We start from the raw sequence: 26,284 nt of genomic DNA on the forward strand, positions 1-26,284 counted from the left end.
AAAAATTTGATTACATACTAATTTAAAAAGACCAATGAACAATTATTTTTGATACAGAAGTGTTGGCCTACCCATAGTATTACTAAATTATACGTTTGCAAATTGACAAACAGTTTATTGGTTTCCATGATAAAAACACACCCAGATATGTTGCGGAATGGCATAGGTATCTGGGACATGAGATTGGAGAATCGGACTGGCAAACCGCCCTTGACCTGACCTCAGGGTACCTGACCTCAGTCCTCAGGGTACGGATACATCCAGGGAAAAAATTACAAAATTTTATCCCATTAGTATAGAGACCAAGTCTCCCTACACGGCATGTTCCCCTCAGTATCTGAAGTATTCTCAGTATCTGAGAATTGATGGAGATGTGGCGTAGAAGAAAGGTCCTAGCTCCATATCTGGTGGTCCTGTCCTTCTCACAAAAAAAAAAAAAAAGTGCTTTGTCATTTGTTAGCGGCTGCTGGCCAACTTATCCCCTTATTTTGGAAGCAAACAACACCTTCGCTTGCCCATTGGGTTACTAAGGTTAATGATATGAGAATGGAGAAAATACGAGCATTCGATAATGACAGCACAGGTAAATTTACTGCCTGCTGGGAACTTTACATTACTTCAGCTGCACTGAAAATCTGACTTGACTTGTCTATGTAACATTATTTTTAAATTATCTTCTGAAAAATTACCTTTTCGATGATATTCTTATTTATTGAGATGCACCTGTAAAGATATTCCCCAGATTATGTTTTTTATGCATTTACATAGTGCCAACATTTTCCATGGTGCTTTACAGAGTCCATTTTTATGTCATGGTCTCTTAGAGCAGCTCATAAATCTAACATTTCTCTCAAAAATCTTATCATTATTAAGGTCTAAGCCCAATTTTGGGAGAAAGCCAATTAACTTACATGAATTAACTCTAGGTTTTGGGATGTGAGAGGAAACCATATGGGAAGAACATACAGTTTGCAGTTTTGTTTCTTGGATGAGACTTGAACCTTAGGCCCTAGTGCTGTAAAGCTAGCCACTGAATGACTCCAGAATATAGGAAAGTGCGGTGGACAGAAGACCCTTATAACTGCAGGAATTTAACAAAGATTTTGATTTGATTGTAGGGAGCTGGCCTTTAATTTGGTATTGAGCAATATCTATAAGATAGTGTACTACTATACAGGATTTTTGTAAATTCTTTAGAGCTAGAATTCCGATTTGTACTATTCTAATATTGCACGGCAAGTAGCTGTATTGTCTTGGTAAAATATTCAGAATGAAGTTTTACTAGATTAATTAGATTACTCAAAAATGAACAATTCCCTTTCCTATTTATCTCACCCTTTATGCCACATCCCCAATTTGTTATACCAGAAAAGAGAAAAGAACTTCACTTTCACAGAATGGTAAGAAGGACAGAGCAGTCTCACAGCGGCAGCACCAAGTCACACTAACAACAAAATATATCTATGACTCTATGCCCCAAATTGTTGAGGATGCCAGCTATACCATAGCATACCATACTATACCATAATATATTATACCATGCCATACCATACTATACCATACCATATGATATCATACCATATCATATGATACCATACCAGAGCATACCATACTATACCATAGCATACCAGATTAGTGGTGTACTTTAGTAGTGGTTTAAAGAAGTAGTTTTTTAAACCATTGCTGCATTTCCTAGCACTGTTTGCCAAATCCTTTTATTTTTCAACACAATTAGTACTTTTAAATCCAATGTTTGTGTGTAACATGGGAAACTCCTTATATTTACCCAAAACTCTCACCCCAACTTTCCCCCTATTCACCCTCCACTAGTGACTGACCCCTGCCTAACCTTTCTGCCACCTTATTTAACTGTCCCAACCCCCTCGGTCCTAGTTTAATATCTCTCTACCATTCCACTAAATCTTTCCCCTAGCACAGAAGATCTCCTTCCATTTAGGTGCAAACCATCCCTGGAATATAGGTTGATTCCCAATAAAAAGTCAGCTCAGTGCTCCAAGAACCCAAACCCTTCCTTTTACTTAAGCCATGGGATTAGCGGTCTAAGCTCCCGGATGCCTTTCCTGTGTTGCACATGGCACAGACAATATTCCAGAGAATATAACCTTTGAGGTCCTTTTCCTCCATATATCCTGTCATTGGTTTCAACATGGACCAAGACAGCTGGGTCATGCCCAGCCCCTCCCAGTAATTTGTCCACTTGGTCCACCACATGCTGAACCCTGGCACAAGGGAGACAGCACGCCATTCGGTTGAAAAGATTGGGACGCCAAACTATTCTATCAGTCTTCCCGATGATAGAATCGTCTATGACAACCAATTGTCCAGGCCCTTACCTCCCCTACTAGATGGGCTGCTCTCCCGGTTGTTAGGAGTAGCAGTAACACCTAGGGTTACCACCACTGGGTCTGCAACCTGCACTTCACATAGCTTTGCAAATTTGTTAGGGTGTTCAAACACAGGTCTGGCCTTCTTTTCCTGAACCTCCCCCCACCACTGCCTCTAACTACCGCAACCCAGCTCCCTACATGTTTCATCCTGATTGACCCTTCCCCTTGGGGAGACCCCTTTAAGGTGATCCAGTGATTTCAGCGCGCTTCTCCAGATCTCTAATGTGAGATTCCAGAAGTGTGACTTGTTCACCTCTGTCACAGTGGTATTCAGCTAGGAAATGTTGCTCCATTTGTACATACATATGGCACTGAACAAAACCTTCCATCTTGCTGCTACTCATTTTCCCAGTTACAATATTTATTGTAAAACATTACTTACAGTTTGAAAACAAAAGGAGTTGAATATTTAAGGAAACTACAACTTCCAAGTCCAGATGTGTTAGTATCATTATTGACACATCTATACTATAGACGTTACTCTCTGTGCACTGACCCTGAAGGAAGGTACTTAATTGTCCAGGGTAAAATACAGTCCCAAGTGTGTTCCTATTCAACATTTATCTCTCAAACACTGATCAATTTGCTGTCTTGAAACCTTTATTAGAGTTGGTGGAGGAAATGGGTGCAGGTACAATTATTTTTAGATGTGACCTCAATTTCACCTTCAATCTTAAGACACCTCCTTTCCGCTCCTAAGAAAATTAAAAATATACTGCATTCCCATCAACTGGTAGAGATAAGGCATAAACAACACCCCACCACAAGGGACTATACCTTTTATTCCCAAGTTCATATGACCTATTCCGTAATAGACAGTTTTCTGATTAAACAGTTTGATTTTTTTCAGTGACATCTTCAGAGATTGGTAGGGTTACTTTCTCTGACCATGCTCCTATGTCCATCACTATGGATTTGAATTATTCCCTACCAAGATCTCCATCGTGGACACTAAATGAAAGTTTACTGCAGGATCCACAGGGGTCACTGAAACTAGTAACAGAACTAAGAATACTTTACAGAAAATGCAAAATCCACGCCCAACCCTCTTAATGTCTGGGAAAACCATAAATGCTTCATAGAAGGGTTGCTTATTCAGCAGGGCCATACATTAACACAGAAAAATCAACATCTGATGAATGACCTACTCAACAATCTACATAGATTAGAACTGCAACATTAAAAACAAGGCACTTAAGACCTTAAATTGCAAACACTGCACTTTGTGAATGCATTGACAACCTTATCAAAGAAAAGGTGCAGTTCGCAAAATGTAGACACTTTTATAATGAACATGCTAACCACTGTGGTAGGGCATTAGCCAGGGCCCTAAGAGCGAAGCATTTATATATACATACCAAGAATTAAAAACACTGCCAGACCATTCCTCAGTTTCCCTATCACTTCAGATTCCTCAAATGGGCCCTAGAGAATGGACATGGAAGGGTAATAATTCCCTGTTCAAAGATTCTCTTTGCGCAAAGGCAATTCTTGACACAATTACCAATTTTATTGTTTCGGACCCCACTTCCCATTCCTATGCAATGGGAAGCTATGAAAGCGGTAGTTCGAGGGGTGCTAATACAACAGGGAACTGGCCTAAAAAGATAAGATCGCAAGATATTAAACTCATATCTGATAAAATCCGCTCTTTGGAACATCTACATAAACAAAACATGGCCCCTGATGTATTTTTAGAACTGACAGCTGCTAGAACCCACCTATTGAAATTTTATGATTTAGCACAGCAACGCCACCATGATCGTTTCCGTAAATTCTCTACCAAAATGGGGATAAATGTGGCAGACTTATGGCATGAGGTCTGCACCCACACACATCAACCACATATATACCATCTATGCAGACCTCTAATGGTGGCATACCATGCATTCCCAAAAAGATTCTGCAAACATTTCACAAATATTATTCAGATCTCTATCAAATCCGCCGTACTCCTGTGACCCCCTTCTCCCTACAAGAATATATAACTAAAACTTCATGGATTTACTCCACGGTTCTATAAAACTACATGCCCTTACTCTTGTCCTGTTCCTGACTAAAGTTTTTTCCTTCATATCTATTGACACACCATTTCCATCACAGAGCCTAGAACCACACATTACGGTCCTCCCCAAACCAGGCAAAGACCATTAGTATTAGTAGACAGTATGCTATAACTACAGACCCATATCACTGATCAATGTTGACACAAAAATATTCTCTAAGCTGATTGCTAATAGGCTGTCACCACACATGCCCTCGTTGATGCACAAGGATAAAACTGGGTTCATTTATGGAAGGGAAGCTACAGACAACACCATTAGGACTATCCTAACCCAATTTGCCAAATATACAGACGGTCCTATGTGCCTCCTGTCAATAGACGCTGAAAAAGCCTTTGATAGGGTTAGCTGGCAGTCTATGTATTCAGCGCTACGTCAGGTGGGCCTAGGCCCCCAGTATGGTTTCCAGAACTGCAGCATTATATTCATCACTCAGAGCCCGTGTGCGGGTTAACGGCGCTCTCTGACTCTTTTCAAATCAGAAATGGCACAAGACCGGGATGTCCTCTTTTCTCATTGCTCTAAGCTTTAATTATGTAACACTTGGCTGTGGCCTTGTGCCACAATCCAGACGTTAAGGGGGTCATGATAGGTGACACACAATATAAACTCTCATTATGTGCGGATGACCTGCTTATGTACATAACATCCCCTCATATCTCGATACCTTCCATACTGAAAGAATTTGATGAATTCGGTCCATATAGTAATTTCAAGGTAAATTACCCCAAATCTGAAATTCTTAATGTTACCTTGAATTCTACTCAAATGTCAGCCATACATACTAATACGTCTTTTCAGATTTGCAATGAAGCCATTAAGTACCTGGGTATAATGCTTACATCAGATCCTTCTAAATTGTTCACATTCAACTATTCTCCAATGTATAGTAAACTTCAATCCGATCTTCAGAAATATGATTCCCTGCCTCTTTCCTGTTCGCTCGTATAAACAATTTAAAAATGGACAGCATCCCCAGATTAATATATGTATTTTAAACGGTTCTTATATCCTTGCCAATTAGATATTTATGTAAAATTCATAGGTTATTTCTAAAATTTCTATGGCATGAGCAGCGCCCCAGATTAGCATTCAGTACCCTGGTCAAGCACAAACAGAGGAGGAGCAGGGGCCCCAGTTATTATATCCTACTATACGGCATCAGTTTTAGTACGTCTAATAGACTGGTTTCACAACAGGGAGTTGAAGGAATGGGTACTGTTGGAAGAATCTCTCTCACCAATTAGTCTCCAATCCTTACCGTGGGTAACTTTTCCTATACCTAAACTCACCACTGTCTTACTACATAATTGGGATATCCTCCTTAGATCTGGTAAATTGTCAACGAAACCAGGCCCCATGACACTGTTATTTGATAACCCAGCGTTCCCACCGGCAATGCGAGTCAAAATTTTTTTTATCATGGTCTGCCTCGGATGATTGTCATTTTAGGAGTATAATACTCAATAGACGGGTTCCTCCTATGTACTCCCTTAACCTACCAAACAGAAGCAAGTTGGTATCCTCATACAGACAAGTGTCCTTGTTTGTAGCTTCATTTACCGACTCATTCTTAGTACATGGAGGCTTGATGGAATTTGAGCAGTTAATTAGCTCTACTGCTCGCCCCTCTCACATCCTTTCCAGGTTATACGGGCTGCTTACTCAGAACTCTGGGTCCACTGCCCCTATATACACTAAATATTGGGAGAGGGAAATGGATGGACTGCGGATGACTGGGGAAATCATTTATCCTCACACGTAAGCTTGCATTAACATGTAAAGCGCAGCAGGTCAGTTAGAAGATCATATCCAAATGGTATTATTGCCCCGTGGACTTACATAGAATCTCATCTTTACAATCTGACCGATGCTGGCGTTGCCACTCGCAAGGAAGGACAATGCTTCATCTATGGTGGAAATGTTAAATTATATCCCGCGTTTGGAACACGATTATCCAGTTATTTAATGATTGTACCGGGTCTACTGTACCCAATACTCTTAAAGTAGCTCTCCTATCTATGGTCCCAGGTTCGCTCAAAAATATCAAAAAAGGTGTCTTACATAATTTTCTCACAGCTGCCAGGGCCATTATTCCGATATTATGGAAGTAATCTGTTGCTCCTTCTATAGCAGACTGGGTTTCTGAACTCCGCTATATGGAAATGTTGGTTGCGGAGGATGATGATAGAATGGAACAATTCAAAATAACCTGGTCTACCTGGGATTGGTTTAAAGAATCTTCACGACTCCAAACGTATCTATCTTAGCGATAATAATTGCTAGTTAGATTTTTACCCGATGCCGATTAGGGTTATTTTCTACCTTCTCAAATTTAATATATCTGCTTTGTGTACCATCTCCCATCCCTTCCCCCTAGGGCTGTTTTGTTATTTGTGTTTGTTTTATGTTTTTTTATCTCCTATTATTTGTTGACCAGATTATTAGATTATATTTTGTGCCATGTGCTTCTATGAGAACTTATGTTGTTTTCTGTGTAGTCGTACCAATATGTGCAATTCTGACCCATAAGGGTTCCTACTGTTTATTGTTAAATGGGGTCTATAAATCGGGTCTTAAATAGGGTCTATGTCAATTATAGGATTTATTTTTTTTGGTCACACGAAGCTATGTCGTATGTATGTATCTTTTTGTTATGTATATTATGTTTTTTTTTTTTTGAAAACTCAATAAAACTGGTTGAAACAAAAACACTGCCAGAATTCTGCAACATAGTGCTAAAGACATTGTGGATTCCTTTTTGCACATTTTACAGTAATTTATATATTTTATCACCATCTCTAAATTCATCAATGTCCAACAATACAGAAGAGCCTATTCAACCATATCTGCAAACTTCAGGCTTTCCGGTACTAAAATACCACTTTTTTTGAAGAGTTAGACAAACCCCTGAATGTAGAAGTCATTTTCTTTACCAATAGGACTTGACAGGGTTACCTACTATCACCATTGTTATTTATCCTTACCCTAGAACCATTTTCACACTGCATTTGTAAGAACACATATATACGTGGTTTAAGAGTGGGGGTCATGGAGCACAAGGTGGCAGCATATGCCGATCTCCTTTTCTATGCGATGGCATTTATCACTTCTCTATCAAACCCATTAGAGGATTTTAGATGCAATGCTTCCCTATCTAACTACAAGATTAATCTACAAAAGTCAGAAGCACTATATTTCTCGCTCTCTGCCCAATGAAAGCAACTTTTAGAAACTAGTTTCCCCTTTTAAATGGTCCTTAACAGGTATGCAGTATCTTGGTACCAGCGAACCTATCCTCATATTTGATCTAAATTTCATCCCTTTGCTAAATAGTATCCACAGAGGCTTACAATGGTGGAAACAATCTACATTTTCATAGTTTGGCCGTTGTAATAAAAAAAAAAATGAATACTATTCCACGGCTAATATATCTCCTTCACACTTTACCAGTCAAACTGTCTCTGTACCTGCTGCACAAATTTAGATCAGAATTCCTAAGTTTCATATGGCAAACCGATTATCCCCACATAAATAAAAATATTCTGCGATTACCAATAACAAAATGGGGTATGGACTTCCCTGATCCAATTTTATACTATAAAAGCAGTCCATCTAACTCACTTAGTTGATTGGTGCAGACATGACAAGTTCAAACAATGTGTTTCCTTATTAGAAATTGCTGTATCTCGAGTCCCACTGGCTTCAGCGGCCTGGACACCTAGTTGCAGGCTGCAAGCGATTTCTCGGCATCCATTGATTGGAGTTACACTGGGAGCGGTGACCAAATATTTTATCAAGCTGTCACAAGGGACACCCCAACTTTCCTTTAGGCCATTTAGTTCCAGTGTTTTTTGAATAGATCAGTCAGGGAAGGTTTTGCACTTTTTGAATAGCAATGAATGGTCATCTGTTCCTGTTCTTCAACCAGACCCAGGATGTCCCAAGATTGGATACATGGAGAAAGATTTAATTACCCTACTTTCTTTGTTCTTTACTACCACCACAGCAGTTTAATAGACCACTCATTCCACCAGAATCTTTATGTGTATCGAATGACCCTTTGAGGGGTGCTCTCTTCCCAACTAACCAACTACTCTTAGACAAGCGTGAACCAGCAGCACCAGTTTATGTTGCTAAATGGGCGAGAGAACATAAAGTTCTCTCCCTAACAACTACACCACCTTCTGCACTTCGGCCATAAAGCATCCATTAGCAATAAATATCAAGAGGTGAATTATAGATTGATAACCAGATGGTACCATATATCCTCATGCTAAATTTGTCTGTTGGAGTACCAGGCACCCTAATTCATTTGTTTGGGAATGTCTAAAGATACAGTCATTCTGGTCAGAAGAGGGAGAGGTAAATTACAAGCACAAAACTGAATTGGCCCTGCTTCATGTCTATCCTTATTCAAAAAAGAAATACAAACAATCCTTCCTGCACCACTTATTGAACGCAGCCAGGGCTTGCATGCCAGCTCTCTGAAAGAGTGCCTCACTGCCAACTCTTAATCAGTCGATTCAACGTGTTAATCAAATATATTTTATGAAAGATTTGGTGATTTTGGTGGAAGAGAATATCACTAGAACTTAGTTTTAATATATTGATTACAGCACGACAGCCGATTACTACTCCATGTAATGTAGTAAATGGAAAAAAAAAAATGGCATGGACAAAAATGACAGGACTTACAAATTATCGCACATGTTCCTCAAGCATCCTCTGATACACAGTAGAATTCAGATTCTATGATGGTGAGCTGGGCAGGTCCTACTGCAGCAAAGCATTCCCAAACCATGACACTTTCACCTCATGCTTCACAGTTGGTATGATGTTCTTTTCCTCGAATGCTTTATTTGGTTTATGTAAAAACATGTCTACTGTTCTGGTGCCCAAGTAAATTATTTTTCGACTCATCTGTCCAAAGAACATTATTCCAAAAGTCCTGGTCTTTGTCTACCTGCTCTTAGAGAGCAAAGGTTTCTTCCTTGCACACCTAAAGTTAAAGTTGTACAGTCTCTTTTTCATTGTAGAAGCATGAACTTTTACATCAACAATAGCATGGCTGTAGCTCCTATGATGACATTTTGGGTTTTTTGATGACTTTCAGCATCTTGCTGTCTGCTCTTAGTGTGAACTTGCTTAGATGGCCAGATCTGGGCATGTTGACAGCTGTTTTGACAGTCCTCGACTTGTAGACTATTTTCCGGACAGTGGAATGGCTGATTTCAAATTCTTTTGAGATCTTTTCAAATGCCTTACCAAACTTATAAACTGCTACAACCTTCTTTCTGAAGGCCTCAGACCGCTCTTTTGATCTCACCATGGTGTACACTCTCACCTCAACATTAGCAAGCACACCAAACTAATGTCTAAGGTTTAAATAGGGCAAACTTCCTTCAAAATGCTGAGTAAGTATGTTCTAATCATGTGCACCCAAATCATGTGATTTGTGCCATTTAAGTTGGAATAAATGTGGGGGTGTCCTAATTTATTCCTCACCAGAAGTTGCATTCTTGAAGAATTACATTTTACAGAAAAATTTGAAGAGTTTTTCTTCAGTTTTAAGTGTTTAGTTATGTTACTTGAATCTCCCAGTATTGTTAAAATTGAGAATGAATATCCATATGTCCAAGAATTTTACAAAAACACACAGGCTTTCATAGGGTGTCCTAATATTTTCCCATGACGATAAGCCTATGCGTCAGATATTATGTTCTATATATATGAATGGCAGTTTGTTTGTTTGTCCATTTATAGACATGCAATAGACAAGGCGGTGCTGAGAAGTTCCTGGCTTTGCCCAGAAAGAAGAGAGCCAGAGTTATGAAATAAATTCAATATATCCCCCCCACCCCCCAGACTGATGCACTTGGTACAGCGTAGTTGCAGATTTTCAAGACTGTTCAAATAAAAGTCCTTTGGTTGGGCCGCAACCCAGGTCTCAGCAGCATCTTTGATGTCAGAAATGTCCTCAAAACCTTGCCCCTTCAGGTGTTTCTTCAAATTCGGGAACAGATAATAGTCCAAAGGGGCCAGGCGAGTACCCACCCAAGGTGTTCAATTTGGCAGCCACAACGTTGGACGTGTGAGCAGGTGCATTGTCCTGCAAAAAAAAGGATCCCATTGGTCAACTTTCCACGGCGTTTTGTCTTAATTGCCTCCTTCAACTGGTCCAGGAGGTTAGCGTATTACTGTCCGGTAAAACTAGAGCCCTGAGGTAGGAAGTCCACTAACAGAATACCGTCTTTGTCCTAGAAAACTGACGCCATGACTTTTTTGGCCGATTTCTGGGTTTGGAACTTCTTCGGTCGCGGGGCCATTCTTTTGACTGTTCCTTGGTTTCAGGATCATAGATGTGGAGCCAGGTTTCATCCTCAGTCACTAACCTGGCCAAAAAGTCCTGTGCAGCTTAAAAATGGGCCAAACCGACATTGGATGCTTCAACTCTTTCCTTCTTCTGATCACTGTTCAAACATTTTGGCACCCACTTCGCTGAAAGCTTGCGCATGTCTAGGATAGTGGCGATACCAAACCCAACACGCTCCAGTGAGATGTCAAGTATCTGGGCTATCTTTTTTGCAGTTACAATTGTACAATTGATACAATTGTCTACAATTGGATGTCTGCTTTGATGTTTATTTTAATTCAATTGGTCCTATATCAGGACATGTGTTTTATCATGTAAATAAAGGATTGTTTTTTAATTTATCATGTGTGTTTTGGTTGGCCAACCCAATATTCCAATTCCTTTGATGGGGAAGATTCCTCATCCAAAATGTGTTGTTCAGTGATTGGCTTTTCTCATTAAATACTACTGAAACTATACTTCCATTTCCAATTTTTAAATACCTTACTATATTAAATGTCTTGTAGAGCAGTACCAAAAATTATTGCATATCCAGACTCTCAAAGACTAGGGCTGGACAGCCATGTCCCAAATGAAGCTGTGGCATGAAGCTAGACCTAAAATTTCCTAATGAGAAATCGCATTCAGAAAAAACAAGGTCTGTGTTAATATTAAAACACCTTATCACCTTTAGTGATGGTGGTGGTTTTAGGAACAAGAGGGTGGAAATTTTGTTAGGGAGAACAATGAGGAATTTCAACCAATTCCCAAACCTTTCTAGCAGGGCAAATGACAGAAGAAATGCTAGAATGACAGTAAAATTCAGATTTATTTTAAGAGTCACCAATAAAATAAATCAGAAAGCAGATTTAACTCTGGTTAACTTTAACAAACTAAAATGGGGGTGTGCCATGTAAATGACTACCTGAATATATGTGAAAACTCAACCTATTTTCTGGAAGCTCTGGAAAAAAACACCCAGCCTGAAACTTGACCTTGATAGCACCAAGGGTAGGGTGGAATGACCAAAGAAAGAATTAGTCTCATGTTGATTCTCTTTATAATGAAGAATTGTAAACTCATACAAACAAAAACGTTTTCCAGGTTTGGTAGAAGACTAAGAAGTAGCTTTACAGGTATTTAACATAGTTGGAACTCTGAATCACCCCATTCCACAACACCTCTGTTTTAACAGCCAGAATTTAAAAAAAATTGCCAAATCTGACCTTATAACAGATTTAGTTCAGCTGGGAAAGGAGATGCATAATTAGTGGGCAGACAAATAAGATCTGTGTAACATGTGGGCAGCCTGATGTTACAAGAATGACTGATTCTTTCTGCCTTGAACCTGCAATGGAGACAAGGAAGCAACTTTAGTAAGGCAGCAGGTCAAAAAGCACCTACTACCTCTTGATTGCCTGTTATATTTTATGCTGGGAAATTGCACTGCAGAGAAATGCAGTACATCATTTTCTGTCCAGGTCAGAATGAGCTCCCATGCTTCATAATTGCTTGCCTCCCAGACTCTGTATCTAAGCTACTGACCTGACAAGGAATCCATCTAAAGCAGAAAAAGGGATCCAATATGTTAAGTGTCAAAGACTATTGCCCTTGTATTTAAGTGTCCAGTATCTCTACCAAGCCCTGCAGACTTCTGCCACTACCTTTCAACTCACAGAAAATACCTACCTAATGCCAAAACCAGAGAGCCAGCAACCAATACAGCAGCAGTACAGCTTGAAGACACAACAAAACTGTCTAGCATCAAAACAGACCAGTCCCATTCAGCCCTGAACTACTTTCAGGAAACATAGGTCCAAATAATAAATTCTGCTGGATAAGAGACAAAATAGTAGGAGTAGGAGTACCCGGACCTCTGGGATTGCAATGGTCTGGTGCCTGCTGCTTTCATAGGAGAAATTTGTTGGTGCTCATAGATAGAATGAGCCAACAAAAAAGGAAGAGGTTTTAGTTGCAGTGTTAGAGTTTGTTAGAGGGCAAAAAATGTGGATTTATTATTAGAACAGCATGCATATAACCATGTGTTGGCTGATCATATCATACCTGAGGTTGATAGTAAGGTGCACAATTGGGTTCATCCTGCACAGTATTAGAAAAGAAAATGGGGAATCTTGGATCCAGACATGTTTCACTTACTAGCTTCTTCAGGGGAAATAGAGATTGGTATGCCACAAAAGTTTGATGGTGCAGGATAAGTTGGTATGATACAGTATTAGCCAGGGTTTCTTGAGGAGGCATACTAGGGGTCCAAGTCTCAATCCAGGAAAAGTAAATTCAGAGAAGCAATCATGGAAGACAACACACAGATGTTTTGGTTATAGAGAGTGGGCAGTGTGAGAGCTGTGGATGGAGAAGGTCAGGAGTAGATGGCAAGGTAAACATGACACACACACACACACACACACACACACACACACACACACACACACACACAAGATGGCGGCTTTCATAACTCGGATGGAAGGTGATGCACTCCGCTGTAGTCTCCACTAGGAGACCCCAACATTCCAATGCAAGTAAGTGAGAATAGATATCTAATATTACGTCTGATGTTGGTGTTCAGGTCTGCTATCAGATACTGAATGCTAATCTCATTCCATACCTTCTTGTCATTCCAAAATTGAGCAAATCTTATCTGGCTAAATGTGTTTAGCATGAGACCATAAACAATATTTTCTCCAAACTTTGTGGTAAGCACAGGTTGCTAGTTCTCTACTGAGAAGAAAAGTCCCTATAATTTCATCAGACAGACCCTTGATTTTTTTTTGTAATCCCTATTCAGGATACCTGCTACTAGATAATGAGCTTTTAGATGTGAACGCATAATCTGATGAAGTGTTGATAAGTCTTGTCTCGTAAGAAGGATATACAGAGGTTCTACTGCCATATTTTGAAGGAACCAAAATCCAAGATCTTTTTGGCCACAGAAGGGCTATTAAAATTGCTCTGCATGCTTCTATTCACATCTTCAAAACATAGACAATAGGAGAAAACTTATCAACTATGGAAAAGTTCCATTTGAGAAATGGAGAATCCTTGAGGGTTCAGAAAAAAAAATCTTGACCTTGGTATTCTGGTGAGAGGCAAAACGATCTGAACTAATCACCACCTGCTCGTCTAGGGCAGTAAAACTTCTAGGTGGAAATTTGCCCTGCACAGTTCCCCCAGCCCCACAGAAATTTTAATTGAACTGGGAAGGACCAGTTTTCCCTTGTGAAAGGTGACCGTCTATCATTTAAGGAAAGATTTGACCACCTCTGGGAGATGGATAAGGCTGTCTAGGTGAATTATCTGTTCATCCCAATGAGAGGGAATGCAGTGTTTCTCAAAGTGTGCTTGAGCACAGATGGCTGTTAAAGGCCACTATTTGGTCTTGGGTCTTGTGAAAACTTCTGACTTGTCCCAATAAGTAAACTGTCCTAGTGAATGAAGTAGATTCTGGTTTGTGGTTACACGGGTAATGGAATGAAGTTGATGGAACATTTACCAGCTAGCATCCAAGGGTCTTGGCAGAGATTTTACTCAATTATTATTCAGTATTTATATAGCACCAACATATTACGCAGAACTGTACATTAACCTCCCTAGCGGTAACCCCGAGTGTGACTCGGGGTAGAAAAAAGTTGCTACAAGTGGTAACCCCGAGTCACACTCAGGGTTGGAACACCTAGGGAAGGTTAGTAAATAGAGCGCTTACCTGATCCGCCGGGGTCCCGCGCCGTCCAGCGCCGCAATCTCCGTCTTCTTTCTTCTTCCTGCTACTGCATCCGATGAGTCACCAGGGGAGTTCCCGGTGACGTCGGTGCATGTGTACGTCCCCGCCCGGCGGGGCGGGAAATTCAAAATCCATTTGTATTGCATTCAATACAAAATAGCTGTATTGAATACAATACATTGGATTTTTATGTGTAAAAGCAGTACATTGTTTTCAAGAACATTTTACAGTATATATAATAGTATGAGTATAATATGTATTTTTTTTTTTAATTACATTTTTTTTTATTATTTATTCAATTTATTGTTTTAAAATGATTTTGTTTTTCAAACTTTAATATACTCATACTATTAAACTGTAAAATAAATTTTCATGAACAATCTACTGCTTTTAGACATAAAACCAGAAAGAAATGAACCGCTAGGGAGGTTAAATAGGGATTGCAAATGACAGACAGATACAGACTGTGACCCAGGAGGAGAGGACCCTGGTCAGAAGTGCCTAAACTATTGGAAGTTGTTCCTGGACTAAGGGCAGCGCCATCACATAAATCATAATGGAAAACTTAAGGACATTATCTTTCTTCTCACTTCATGTACTGCTGGACTGTAAGCTTGTATGTTTGTATATCGTTAAGAAATTGACTTCTCTTTGCTAGATTTGCATGTGATTCTCATTTTTTTCCCCAGATACACTGCCTTTTTGGACACTGCTGCTGGGGAATCAAACAAGAAGTCATCCAAATATGGGATGATACCATTTTATTAATAGACTACCATCACTTTTGAAAAGATCTGAGGAACTTGGGAAGAATGGGAAACTTCAAATTTGTTATCACCCAGTCTGAAATTACAAAACTTTAAGAGTTTTTGATATTTCAGATTAATCGAAATGTAGTGGTAAGCATTCTTGATATCTAGATATCTTACAGAATGTGAGCTTTTCATTTGCAATTTACTGTATTTGATGTCAATGTCTTTTTTTTTTTAAAGGGCTTTCTTCCTGGTGAAAAACAGAAATACGACACTAAACTTTTGCCACAGGACAGGACATTTCCAACAGTCTTGCTCCGCTTGGTGCATAGCAGTCAAAGAGAGGGAGTTGCTATTCTGGATATAAAGATTTTTAAGAGCTTTGTTTGCAAAGTCTTTTTCAACCAAATTTCCACCTGTTTGGAAATATTTTTGGTTGTCTGCAGATGTTTCAAATATTTTGTCTAACTTTTCTCTAAAAATGGACTGCCTCAGAAATTAACTGAAATAAATCTGCTAGAGGACCAGAATATTTGCAACAAAAGTACTAGTGACAGTCAGCATGAATGTTGATAATTCCCAGGTTTTAATAATCCATGGGATCCATAAACTACTTCATTTCATTGAAAAAAAAGATTTTCTTTGAAACCTTGGCATTTCATCTTAAGGACTCTTAGTCAAAAGGGAATCTTCTGTGGATTTAGAAAACATTAATTTATGCTCTGGGTTTTCCCATTTCAGTTTGATATTTTTACATGACTGATGTACGGAAAAACATGGCACTTTCTCTTCTTCCAAACCTCTGGAAAGTCGGTTTTAAATTAAGGTAAATTTTATCTGGTTTTGAATATCTTCTATGGCATAAATAGCCCTAATAGGCTCCTCTCTCTCTAACTGGGTAAATGCATATTTCACTATTCTCTTCGTATCTATCTCTTTACCCCCAGAAAAAAAGAGGTTGAATTCACCAACTTTTCTAAATCTGATCTAATATTTCAACCCCCTACTGTTAGAAGTTTTTGGTGTAAATATGTCTAAAGCAGCGTGTTTCATGGTTGTTTTAGATCCTTCTCCACAGGGTAAGGACTAAAAGCATGACAAGAATTCTTGTTTAGGGTCCTCATCAGATCTTTCTTTAAGAAGTCTAGACTCCAATTGTTTATCCAAAAAGGGCAGACACAAGGGCTTCTTCCATGAGCTAAATAAACTTTCAGCACAGAGCAGACTATCTTTGGGTTACACCAGACACTTCCTGGGGCTATCAAAACCCTGTGGTTTGCCGATACAGACTTTGGCTGCCGGGGGGTTCAATAGAGGAAGAAAAAAACAAAACAAAAACAGATTGAAGCTGAGGTGCATTTGAAGAAAATGTGTGTTGGCAACTCCCACTGTGTAGTTTCACTAGTAAAATATTTGTAACATGGGGCATCCACCACTCTTGAACACACGTGGAAAGACCACTCCCTGTTTGTGTTAGGTGAGCAGAACCTTTATCCTCCTACCTAAAATGTATCGCACGTATCACTGAGAAACTAGGCAATTCCTTAATAAAACCAGCATCTCCCTGGACCTAGTATTATTTTGCTCAACATAGACTCTTCATGAACAGGAAACATTTCTACGTTTTAAGGGATGTAGGGTGAGGTGGGATGATGGGCTAAACATATTAAAGTTATAGTTATTTTCCTATGTAGTACAGGGTTCCTTTTCCACAAGGCAACATAGTGACCGATCAAATGGTCTACTTTTGCTTTTAGAAAGGGATCCTGCACAGCCCTGAAATGTTGGCATTCCTATCGAGCACATGCTGGAAAGACCTATGTCAAGTCAATTAATATGCTTTCTTCATCACATCTATGTCAAAGTCAATTATTATGCAAAACAAAAAAAAGAAATCTGTCCTCTACGCATCTTGCCTTCTCATGTTGTTGCTTAAAGAAGTCAAGCTATTTAATAGGATACTGGCAATCAACATCATCGGTTGCTGAATACCTTATCTACATTGAATGAGATGGGGCCTAGTAAGGAATTTGATATCCACTCCAATTTATCATCAGCTAGCTACAGATTTTGCAGAAAGGAGCGGGGAGAGACACTAAAAAGTGGGCAATTATGCCAAATGGCAACCTTCAACAAAAGCAGTGACTAAACCACCCTGCAATGGCAATAAGTGCAAGAGTTTTTTTCACCTAGTGCACAATATGTTTTGTTATGAGGTATTAGGTTTGGGTACCTGTACACAAAACACCTAATTTCTCAAGCCAATTCAAGTGATCTGTGTGCAGACACTATCATAACCAGCTGATCTACCACCAAGGTTCCAGGGGGGATATTATTATATTAGATTACCCAAAGCCTACTTTGGACCAGGCTGCCCAAAAACCAGTGAGGATAGAAATGCAGGAATTTTCACAGCACACCACATTTATTTAAAAGGTTTTGACTTTCGTACTGATCCTGGTTTGTTCATGATCAGAGTCTATTTCTATTTAGCGTCAACAGCCCAATCTTTCTGATCCCCCAAAGCAGAGGTCATAAAGATAATCCTGAAACTTGCAGCATCAGTCCGAAATGCCAGCAATTTTTCACACATTTAGTTAACTCAAACCAAAAAAGGCCTTTACATAAACATATTGAACCACAGATTTCTAAGTGTAGTTACAAATGTTTGGAGGAGATTAAATTGTTCACTAATAATACAGTTTAGAAGCAAAGTTTGGATAATTATGGATGGGAGTTGTCCTCCATATCTATTACCTTCATCTTGTTCTTTACTTGGGTTCTTGGTAATTTGATCCACTACATCGGAAGCATCTTCATTGCCTTTTTTACATTTTTCCAGCTTAGGACCGAGAATCCGAGCTTTAATTCCAGTATATACTTCCGCAGCTTTGTCCATAACAGCCTGATTTGCCTTGTATCTTCGTATCTATAGGCAGACAGTACATACTGAGATATAAGGATGAAAGCAAAACCCAGCATTTTTATAAATAAACATACATTTTGAACCTTTCATTATCCTAATTGGTCTTTTCTTTATAGAAAAGGGTATAGTGGTGGGGAGGACTCATCAGTGGATTGTAGGTCATTCCAGTATATTATTCAGGCCATAGGTTAACTACAGCTCCCAAGCTTCTTTGAAATTTATTCAAGTCTGCTTTTGGCCATTACCAGTCACAGCACCTGGGAGCTTGGAATGCCAACCTTAACATTATGAAACTGGCTGGGGCTTGTGGACATGCTACTTCATTAGTGAAGACAACAATATCGGCATATTGTGCTTTGGCATTTGAAAAGTTGATGTAAGATTGTAATATCGATATTGCTTTTTTTTTTTTTTAGGCAGCCAAAGATTTCAACGGTTTAACAGAAAATTACATACAGTAAAAAGTAGGATTTGCAAGTAGCATAAACTCACAGGGGGTAACAGTTTATGCTCAACATATCAGTTTCTACATTTTGCCAGTAGTTCTTACTTTATTGACTTTAATGGGGTCTTTTCAGCCCTAGACAAACAGAAACCTGTCTTTTGCACTACCACCACAGATGAGGTTGTTTAGAACAAAACAGGAAATATATGTAGCATCCTACCCACTTCCCCATTATGCCCAATGGCCTGGAAAAACTGGGTTTTATTTTTGCAACTACTCTGGTGTTCTATACTATCTGGACATCATCTTACAAACTAGGTTACTGAAATATACTGCTAAAATAGATGACATATGTGTAAGAATCATTTGTGCTATACTAAAGGAAACTTCGAAATCCCAAGCAAGTGAAAATGGGGGTGTAAAGTCTGGTGGTGTGGCATTGAATATGACATACAAAATTGACCCCTCTATCGCTAACACAGAAACTCAAAAGCCAATAATAATGTACAGAAAAGTTGCCTTAATGGGACAGAGTGTAAAATATGGGGCATTCAGATAGCTCCTTAAAAGTTCAGTATGAAGGAGCCAGATGGTGCTACTAAATAAAGGGTTAGCACCCATGACAGAGGCTGCAAAAAAAAAAACAAAACAAAAAAACAGCGAGCCCAAAACAAATAAGAAGCAAACATTTTATGAAGAAACTGGAGATGGGCTAGGAGGAACAAAATCTCAGGCAAAAACAAGATATAGGTAAGGTCTGATAATAGGGTGCTGTTTAATATGAATCGAGCGAAAGCTGTAAACCATGGTAACACCCAATTAGGACTGCAGTGAATAATTGTTCTCATAGTCTATTGATTAAGGTCAATATACCTACACTAGTTAAACACTCTCATCAGATGAAAGACCACATAATGCAGATGAAAATCACACCACAAAACACCCAGTCCTCTTGCTGATTTGGATAGAAACAGCAATTCCTTCCCAAACCATGAACTTTTGTTATGAAAAATTTAAAAAATGGAAATAGGTGGTTCTGAACTATGAACCTGGAGACCAAATCGGTAACCACTGAAGCAGGATAACACCCTGGGCAAAATATTAATTTTAATTTTATGTATGCATCTAAACCAGGGGAATGTGGTAGGCCTCGCTCTTGCTAATGTCAGTCTTTATCTATATATACAAAACTGTATGTATGTATGTATGTATGTATGTTCCACCATCACTCGAAAACGCATCGAGACATTTAAACCAAACTTGCTATACATATGACTGAGACTCATGTGAGTGCACCAGTCATCTTTGTACAGCGATGTGCTATATATCAGAGCTATATTTGGATGTTTGTGTGTATGTCATCACTAGGAAATGCATGGAGACATTTCAATCAAACGTCAGAGGTATGTATGTATGTATGTATTGCTCAGCAAAGTGTGCTTTAATTTTTACATACTTTTTACGCGGGGTAATCAGTTAGTCTTGAATAAAACAGGTAGAAAATTCAAATGAAATTACCGGTATAAAAATCACAAGACAGGTATGTGAGCAAATATTTAATGGACCCCCTGGCCCAAGGAATAGGATTGCTGCAATTGACTGTGAAGGGCTGGTTATACTGAAACATTCAATACGTTCGAAAAAAAAGATCTTGAAGAGGGCCCACAACAGAGATGGCAGGCAGGCTGTGAGATCACATTGTAATCTCCTAACTTCCTGGCACTCACAAAAACCTTGCTGCTGAATTCTCTTATGGTGGCCTACACTTTATGTATACTTCCAATCCTGGCGACAGAGCAGGTGTTGGTCTCATTTCCCCCCCCCTGATTGTACATACAGAGTCCTTTCCACCCCACTCTCTCTCATTTTCACTTCATTGTAAGTGCATTCCATCCTTCCATCTTTTCAGTCCCCACCCTATAATTGCTGCTTTTGTCTACAGTCCTCTTACCCCATCTTTCTCAATTTATCTCTGTTTTAAATACCTTTGCCTTTTGGCACCCACATATTCTTTCCCATGACCTGCCCCACCTTAATCCTTGACAATTTTAATATTGTAGTGGAGGACCCCAACCACCATTCCTCAGCCAAACTGCTCTCTATTATCAAACCTTCCTTTAATACAAAAAGACTTTGGAACAGTTGCAAAACAATTGGGACCTAGTCAATAAACCCTCTGATAAGGGAGGAAATGTGATTTTGATGATTAATAATCAATACGAATTAATGTGCTTAAACACAACGGATTCCTAAGTCATCATCAGTTTAATATTATTCTCATGGTTATTGTTGATGCTAATACAAAAGAATTCCAACTACTCCAGCATTTACACCCCTTTCCTAAAGTACACAAGAGTCTCATAAATCCCACCGGACACATCATAATATCTGGTATTAATTTAATTTCATCCATTGCAAGTCACCTAGTAGATATATATTTAGGTCCTTTGGAAGTAAACAATTCTTCATATTTTAAGAACACTATAGAATTGTTGAAAACTATTGAAGGGTTATCTGTACTTAAAAACACTTTGTTAGTGGCTATAGAAGAAATTTATTCCAGCATTCTGCATGTGAGGGGAGTTGAGATAATAGTGTACGTCTTGTCTGAGAACCCTCCAAATAATGAACAATTCAACTTTATTTTGTCCATACTTCAGTTCAGTTTTATATGTAATTTTTACACATTTAAGGATCAACTCTGCTTACAAGTTCAAGGCATCAAGAGTGCACCCACCTACGCCAATCTGTATCTAGGCTAGAAACATCTATTTAAAAGTGAGGACCTCTCGATGTACCGGCACCATATTTTTTTCTGGTAACAGAAAAAATATGTGGCATGAACTTTCATTCACAATTGTCCCAAACCAATCTATCCCATGTTCATACTAAAGCATTACAACACTTGAAAAACAAACCTGAAATCACCATTAAACCCCCAGACAATGAAGGGGGGGGGATGCGGTAATGCTAAACATGCCTACTATGAAACTACTCTCAAAATCATAGAGAATACAGATTGGTACCAACCTGTACCCAAAAACAAATTCAATACATTTAAACATGAACTTTATTCTCTGATCAATGATGCCCTTGAGTCAGGCATCATAAATGCAGATACATATAACTATTTAAACATCAAACACCCTTTAATTCCCACATTCTATGTGTTACCAAAAATATTGAGAACCTGTCCGAGAGCCATCATCTCTCGAATTCTACCCATTTCATTCAACGCAATTGAACTTGTGGACTAGATCCTTAGACCCTTAGTAGTCAAACTCCCATCCTAGCTAAAGGATACCATAGAACTCCTAAAAATTACACAAGATTACACCCCATACCATGCCATGCTAAGGGTCTGGAATGCATTAAGAAAGAACTTTATGCCTCCACTCAACTGAAAACTAATAATCCCTTATTCTGTCACTTTTTAGATATATTCTCACAAGGAAAATTTTCACATTCAATAATACCACATACAAATACAAGTAATCGTGATGGGGACAAAACGTGCCCCATTCTGTGTCAATATTTACTTAGGTCAATGGGAATATGAACTCTTCCCATTAAAGGACTTGAAAATTTTGCCACCACATGTATGGTACATAGTATAATATACAGCCAATACCACAGACTTAAAAAAAGATATACCAAAATGAAAGAGAACTTTAGTAGGGTCCCTAGCCTTGATAGGCACAAACTACTATTTTGTAATCAATCCAAACCGAAGAAAGAAACTACCCAAATAATTACCAACATTATATCTTCAAACAAATTTGCTCCAAGTTTTGGAATATTATAGTTTCTGACCCGAACACAAAGAAATTTCTAAGCGACACAATTGTGTATCGAAAAGCTCAGTCCTTAAAAAAGCTACCTTGTGAGAAGTCATTACAACGTAAAAAAAAAAACATGGATACAAGATCTACTCCTAAGGGTACCTATAGATGTGACCACTGTGCGCAATGTGCCTGGATCAATGAATCTCAACAGAAAGACAAATACTCCATAACTAGCGTATTATTGATGGAAACCTCCATTTCCATCAATAATACACTGGGATGAAGTTGGGTTCGTTCCAGGGAGAGAAACTTGCGACAACACCATAAAGACTATGTTGCTCACCAATCATGCCAAAACTTATATTTTCCAACTTTGCCTAACTCTTATGCCTAGATGCTGAAAAGACCTTTTGATTGCTTGGACTGGGGATTCTTGAGAGTCACCCTACAGCGGAAAGGCCTTTCCAAATGCCTGATGACTGCCCTTCAGCTAGAATTTGAGTCAGCGGTGTCTTGTCTGACACAGTAGCCAACAATGAAACTACACAGGGGTGTCTCTTGTCAGCATATTTTTATACCTTGGCAAAGGAACATCTGGCTAATGCCCTCCCCACTAATCCTTTATAGGGACTGGAAATCTGACTTCAATATAAACTTCGGCCTTTTCCCTGATGATCTTCTACTGTACGTTTGATGTACGAGTTGCTTTCCCATCAATACTCTGGAAACTACAGACCTTTTAACATCTTAGTAATTTTAGGATTAATTCACAAAAAAATTGCTCTCAGTGTAATCCTTACTAACCTTGGATAAATACAATATTTTGAGCCTAGCAGACCATCTTCCTAATCTGGGGGTGCCACTCCCTGTACATACACTTGATCCAAAGGAACTCGGGCCCTAGTAGGTACCTTGTCCATCACAAGGCGGTTGACTGCCCACATATACCATGTATGTTTTACCTATAGTGAGATTCAATGCCCCCCTCAGCGGTGATCTCTTCCCTTGATACCGAAAACAAGGAGGGTGACCCCTTAGGCATCAGGAGTTGGGTAGGCCCGTCAATGGGTCGCCCCTGAGTTATTGATCTCTCTTATTGTTCAAGAGGGTGTATCCAGTAGATCTTACAATTAGTTTCCTAATTTAAAATACATAATTTTAATAAACAAACAATACAGTGAAAAAGTGAAATAGGATTAAAGGATAAAGCATAAGTTTTTAAAAGGCGGTTGCCGACTTCAGTTCCGGGGCCTGATGTGAAAGGTAGAGGGTACTCGCGGCTCCGTACCTTGTGGTTACTTTTACTCCTCCACTCGTCTCCTACTTTACGCTACCCACGTTGCTAACACTGGAGGATTGCCTACATCTCACCCAGTGCTGAACAGATACATTTCTTGCCGCCCCTGCGACACGGAGAATGCAGCAGAAATCCACCCAAAGCAACAAACCAGGCAAGATGGCAGACGCTGCACGAGCACAGGATCAACATGATAATCTTAACATGGAGGAGGAATCCTCCAACTCTTCATGGCCTAAGCACTCGATTACCACAATCTGACCACAGAAGTCTAGATACATAAAGATACACTGGCTCAACATCTCAAGCCTGTCACAGAAGCAGTGGCCAAGCATGAGGGCGATATCCTTTCATTACAACGAGTCAGTGCTCTTGAGAACAGATTGTACTCAACAAATTATGCTCTGCTGACATCCCAAAAGCCTTGGGCATAAAGTCCTCTTTGAAGGTAGGGGGCACTCATCGGGTTAGCCCTCTCAACCTCAAAAATCTACTCCATGGCCGATTATAGCCCGTTATTATGATTTTCAGGATAAAATTCAACTGCTTTGAGTATACTGCTCCCAGGCACACTTTTCTCTGGATGAACATCCCACTATTTTTGGACCACTCTGCTGATACTACAAAAATGTGCAGAGCATTTTCAGCCACATGTAAATTACTTTTTGCTAAAGGGATCAAGTTTGCACTCTATTTTGCTGCTATGCTTAAAATATTTACAGCTAATAGTGGCATCCATACGTTTAAAGACCCTCAACAAGCAACCACTTTTGTCCACACGCTTCCTGATGCTTCTTCATCTCCAGCTCGCTCACTCAAGTCCTTGCTCCTCTTCCTCACCCAGGTCTCCAACAATCTGTGGAGCACTCACCATCCTAATCTTCAGGTAAAATTTGAAAGCTGTCGGCCATCTTTATTACAGATAGTAAGAAATAATGTCTTCAACATATGTGGAAGTTCCTTAAGTGAACTTTTCTTCCTGTTCAGATGAGTGGACACTGCCTAATGACCTTAAGCATACTTATCCTAAAAGGTCTACCACCACAAGTGGCAATAGACCACAATGGTTATATCTGAAACTCACCGAGTTATTATGGCTATGGAGTTACCAACAACGGAAAAATACCTTCCTTTGCCCAACTCACATTGGGAAAAATGGAAGTCTTTTGCAAGAATTTTTTTTTATTATGCCGAGTGCTTTACAGCATTTGTGGTTACCTTGTTTGGATCTTTCCTTAAGTTTTGTTTCTTCGCTTTTCTACATAAAGAATTATAACGTCTTATGCTTGCTGGATGCCAACTTCCGGATGCTCCGATGTTTGGATTACAAAACACGACCAACTCTTCAGATCCTAAAAAGAAGCAGTTTTTTCGTTTTGGCAATAGGTCTGGAAAACTACTTGCTAATCTGGCGAAAGGTTATCGTTCTATGAAACCGGTGGCGGTGATACGGGACACTGGGGGCTCCTCTCATCGTGCTCCAAGGACCATTGCCATGGTTTTTGCCACCTTCTGTGAAAAACTTTATTCTTCTCAGCGATGTGATTTGCAAGCAGGCAAAACATTTTAACAATCGTTAAAGTTACCTAGAGTGTCCATTCCTGATATGCAATATTTGAATTCCGAAATCACTCCTATTGAGGTACTAAGGGTGATAAAGTCATCCGCCAATGCTAAGGCACTAGGACCAGATGGGTTCACCACCAAGTTCTACAAAATTTTCTCTGACATATTGGCCAATTTATATATTATTTTATTCTCTGACCATTCTTACCTTACTTGGTCATTTAGCATATATCAAAGTGCTCCCTAAAATACAAAAAAGATCCTTTGCAACCGGGATCCTACTGTCCGATTTCCCTAAATAATCAGGATGTCAAAATTTTGTCTTAAGATTTTAGTGGATCCCTTGGCACAGGTTTTACATTAGTGGATCTGGCACAGTCAGGTTTTGTAATAGGTTGCTCCACCACTTATATTTGCAAGTTGTTGCTTAGTGCTGGAGCAAGCTAAATTGACGGACGCCTTCTCCCTGTTGGTGGCTTTTTTGGCACTTGAACACGGAGAAGGCGTTCAACAGCAAAGAAGGGGAGTGGCTCCATTTGGTGATGCAGAGATTTGGTTTTAGAAGCCATCTTGTTTCATTCCTAAAAGCCATGTACTCTTCCCCCAAAGCACAGGTGAATGTGTCGGGTGTACTTTCTGACCAGTTTTAGTTACAGAGGCACGAGACAGGGGTGCCGCCTGTCTCCCCTATTCTTTAATCTAGCAATCGAACCTCTGGCTAGGTCCTTTCAACGACACAATATCTTTGAAGGTCTGTGCATTGAACGTAGGGAGGTGAAGGCAGGCTGACGATGTCATTCCATTTATGAATATTTCCAAAGAAAGAAAATGTCTTTCAACCATGAAATCATGGGTGACTCGAATAGGAGTTAAAATGGCTCACCATTGTCTTACGTACTTACGTAGCTTTGCTCAGCTATTATATCCCTTACAAAATCTGCAGTTCCTACT

At 39.4% G+C, this 26,284-nt stretch overlaps 1 protein-coding gene across 2 annotated transcripts in view; it reads right to left on the reverse strand.

Moving 5' to 3' along the window:
* HDGFL2 (HDGF like 2) overlaps positions 1–26,284 on the reverse strand; it is a 105,890-nt gene that overhangs the window by 17,488 nt on the left and 62,118 nt on the right. For both annotated transcript variants that reach the window (XM_072405064.1, XM_072405062.1), the window contains exon 13: positions 18,072–18,243. In XM_072405064.1, coding sequence (XP_072261165.1) covers positions 18,072–18,243 — 172 coding nt within the window. The remainder of the gene's footprint in view (positions 1–18,071; positions 18,244–26,284) is intronic.

Source organism: Pyxicephalus adspersus, chromosome 3 (genome assembly GCF_032062135.1).
Source record: "Pyxicephalus adspersus chromosome 3, UCB_Pads_2.0, whole genome shotgun sequence".
Taxonomy (NCBI): domain Eukaryota; kingdom Metazoa; phylum Chordata; class Amphibia; order Anura; family Pyxicephalidae; genus Pyxicephalus; species Pyxicephalus adspersus.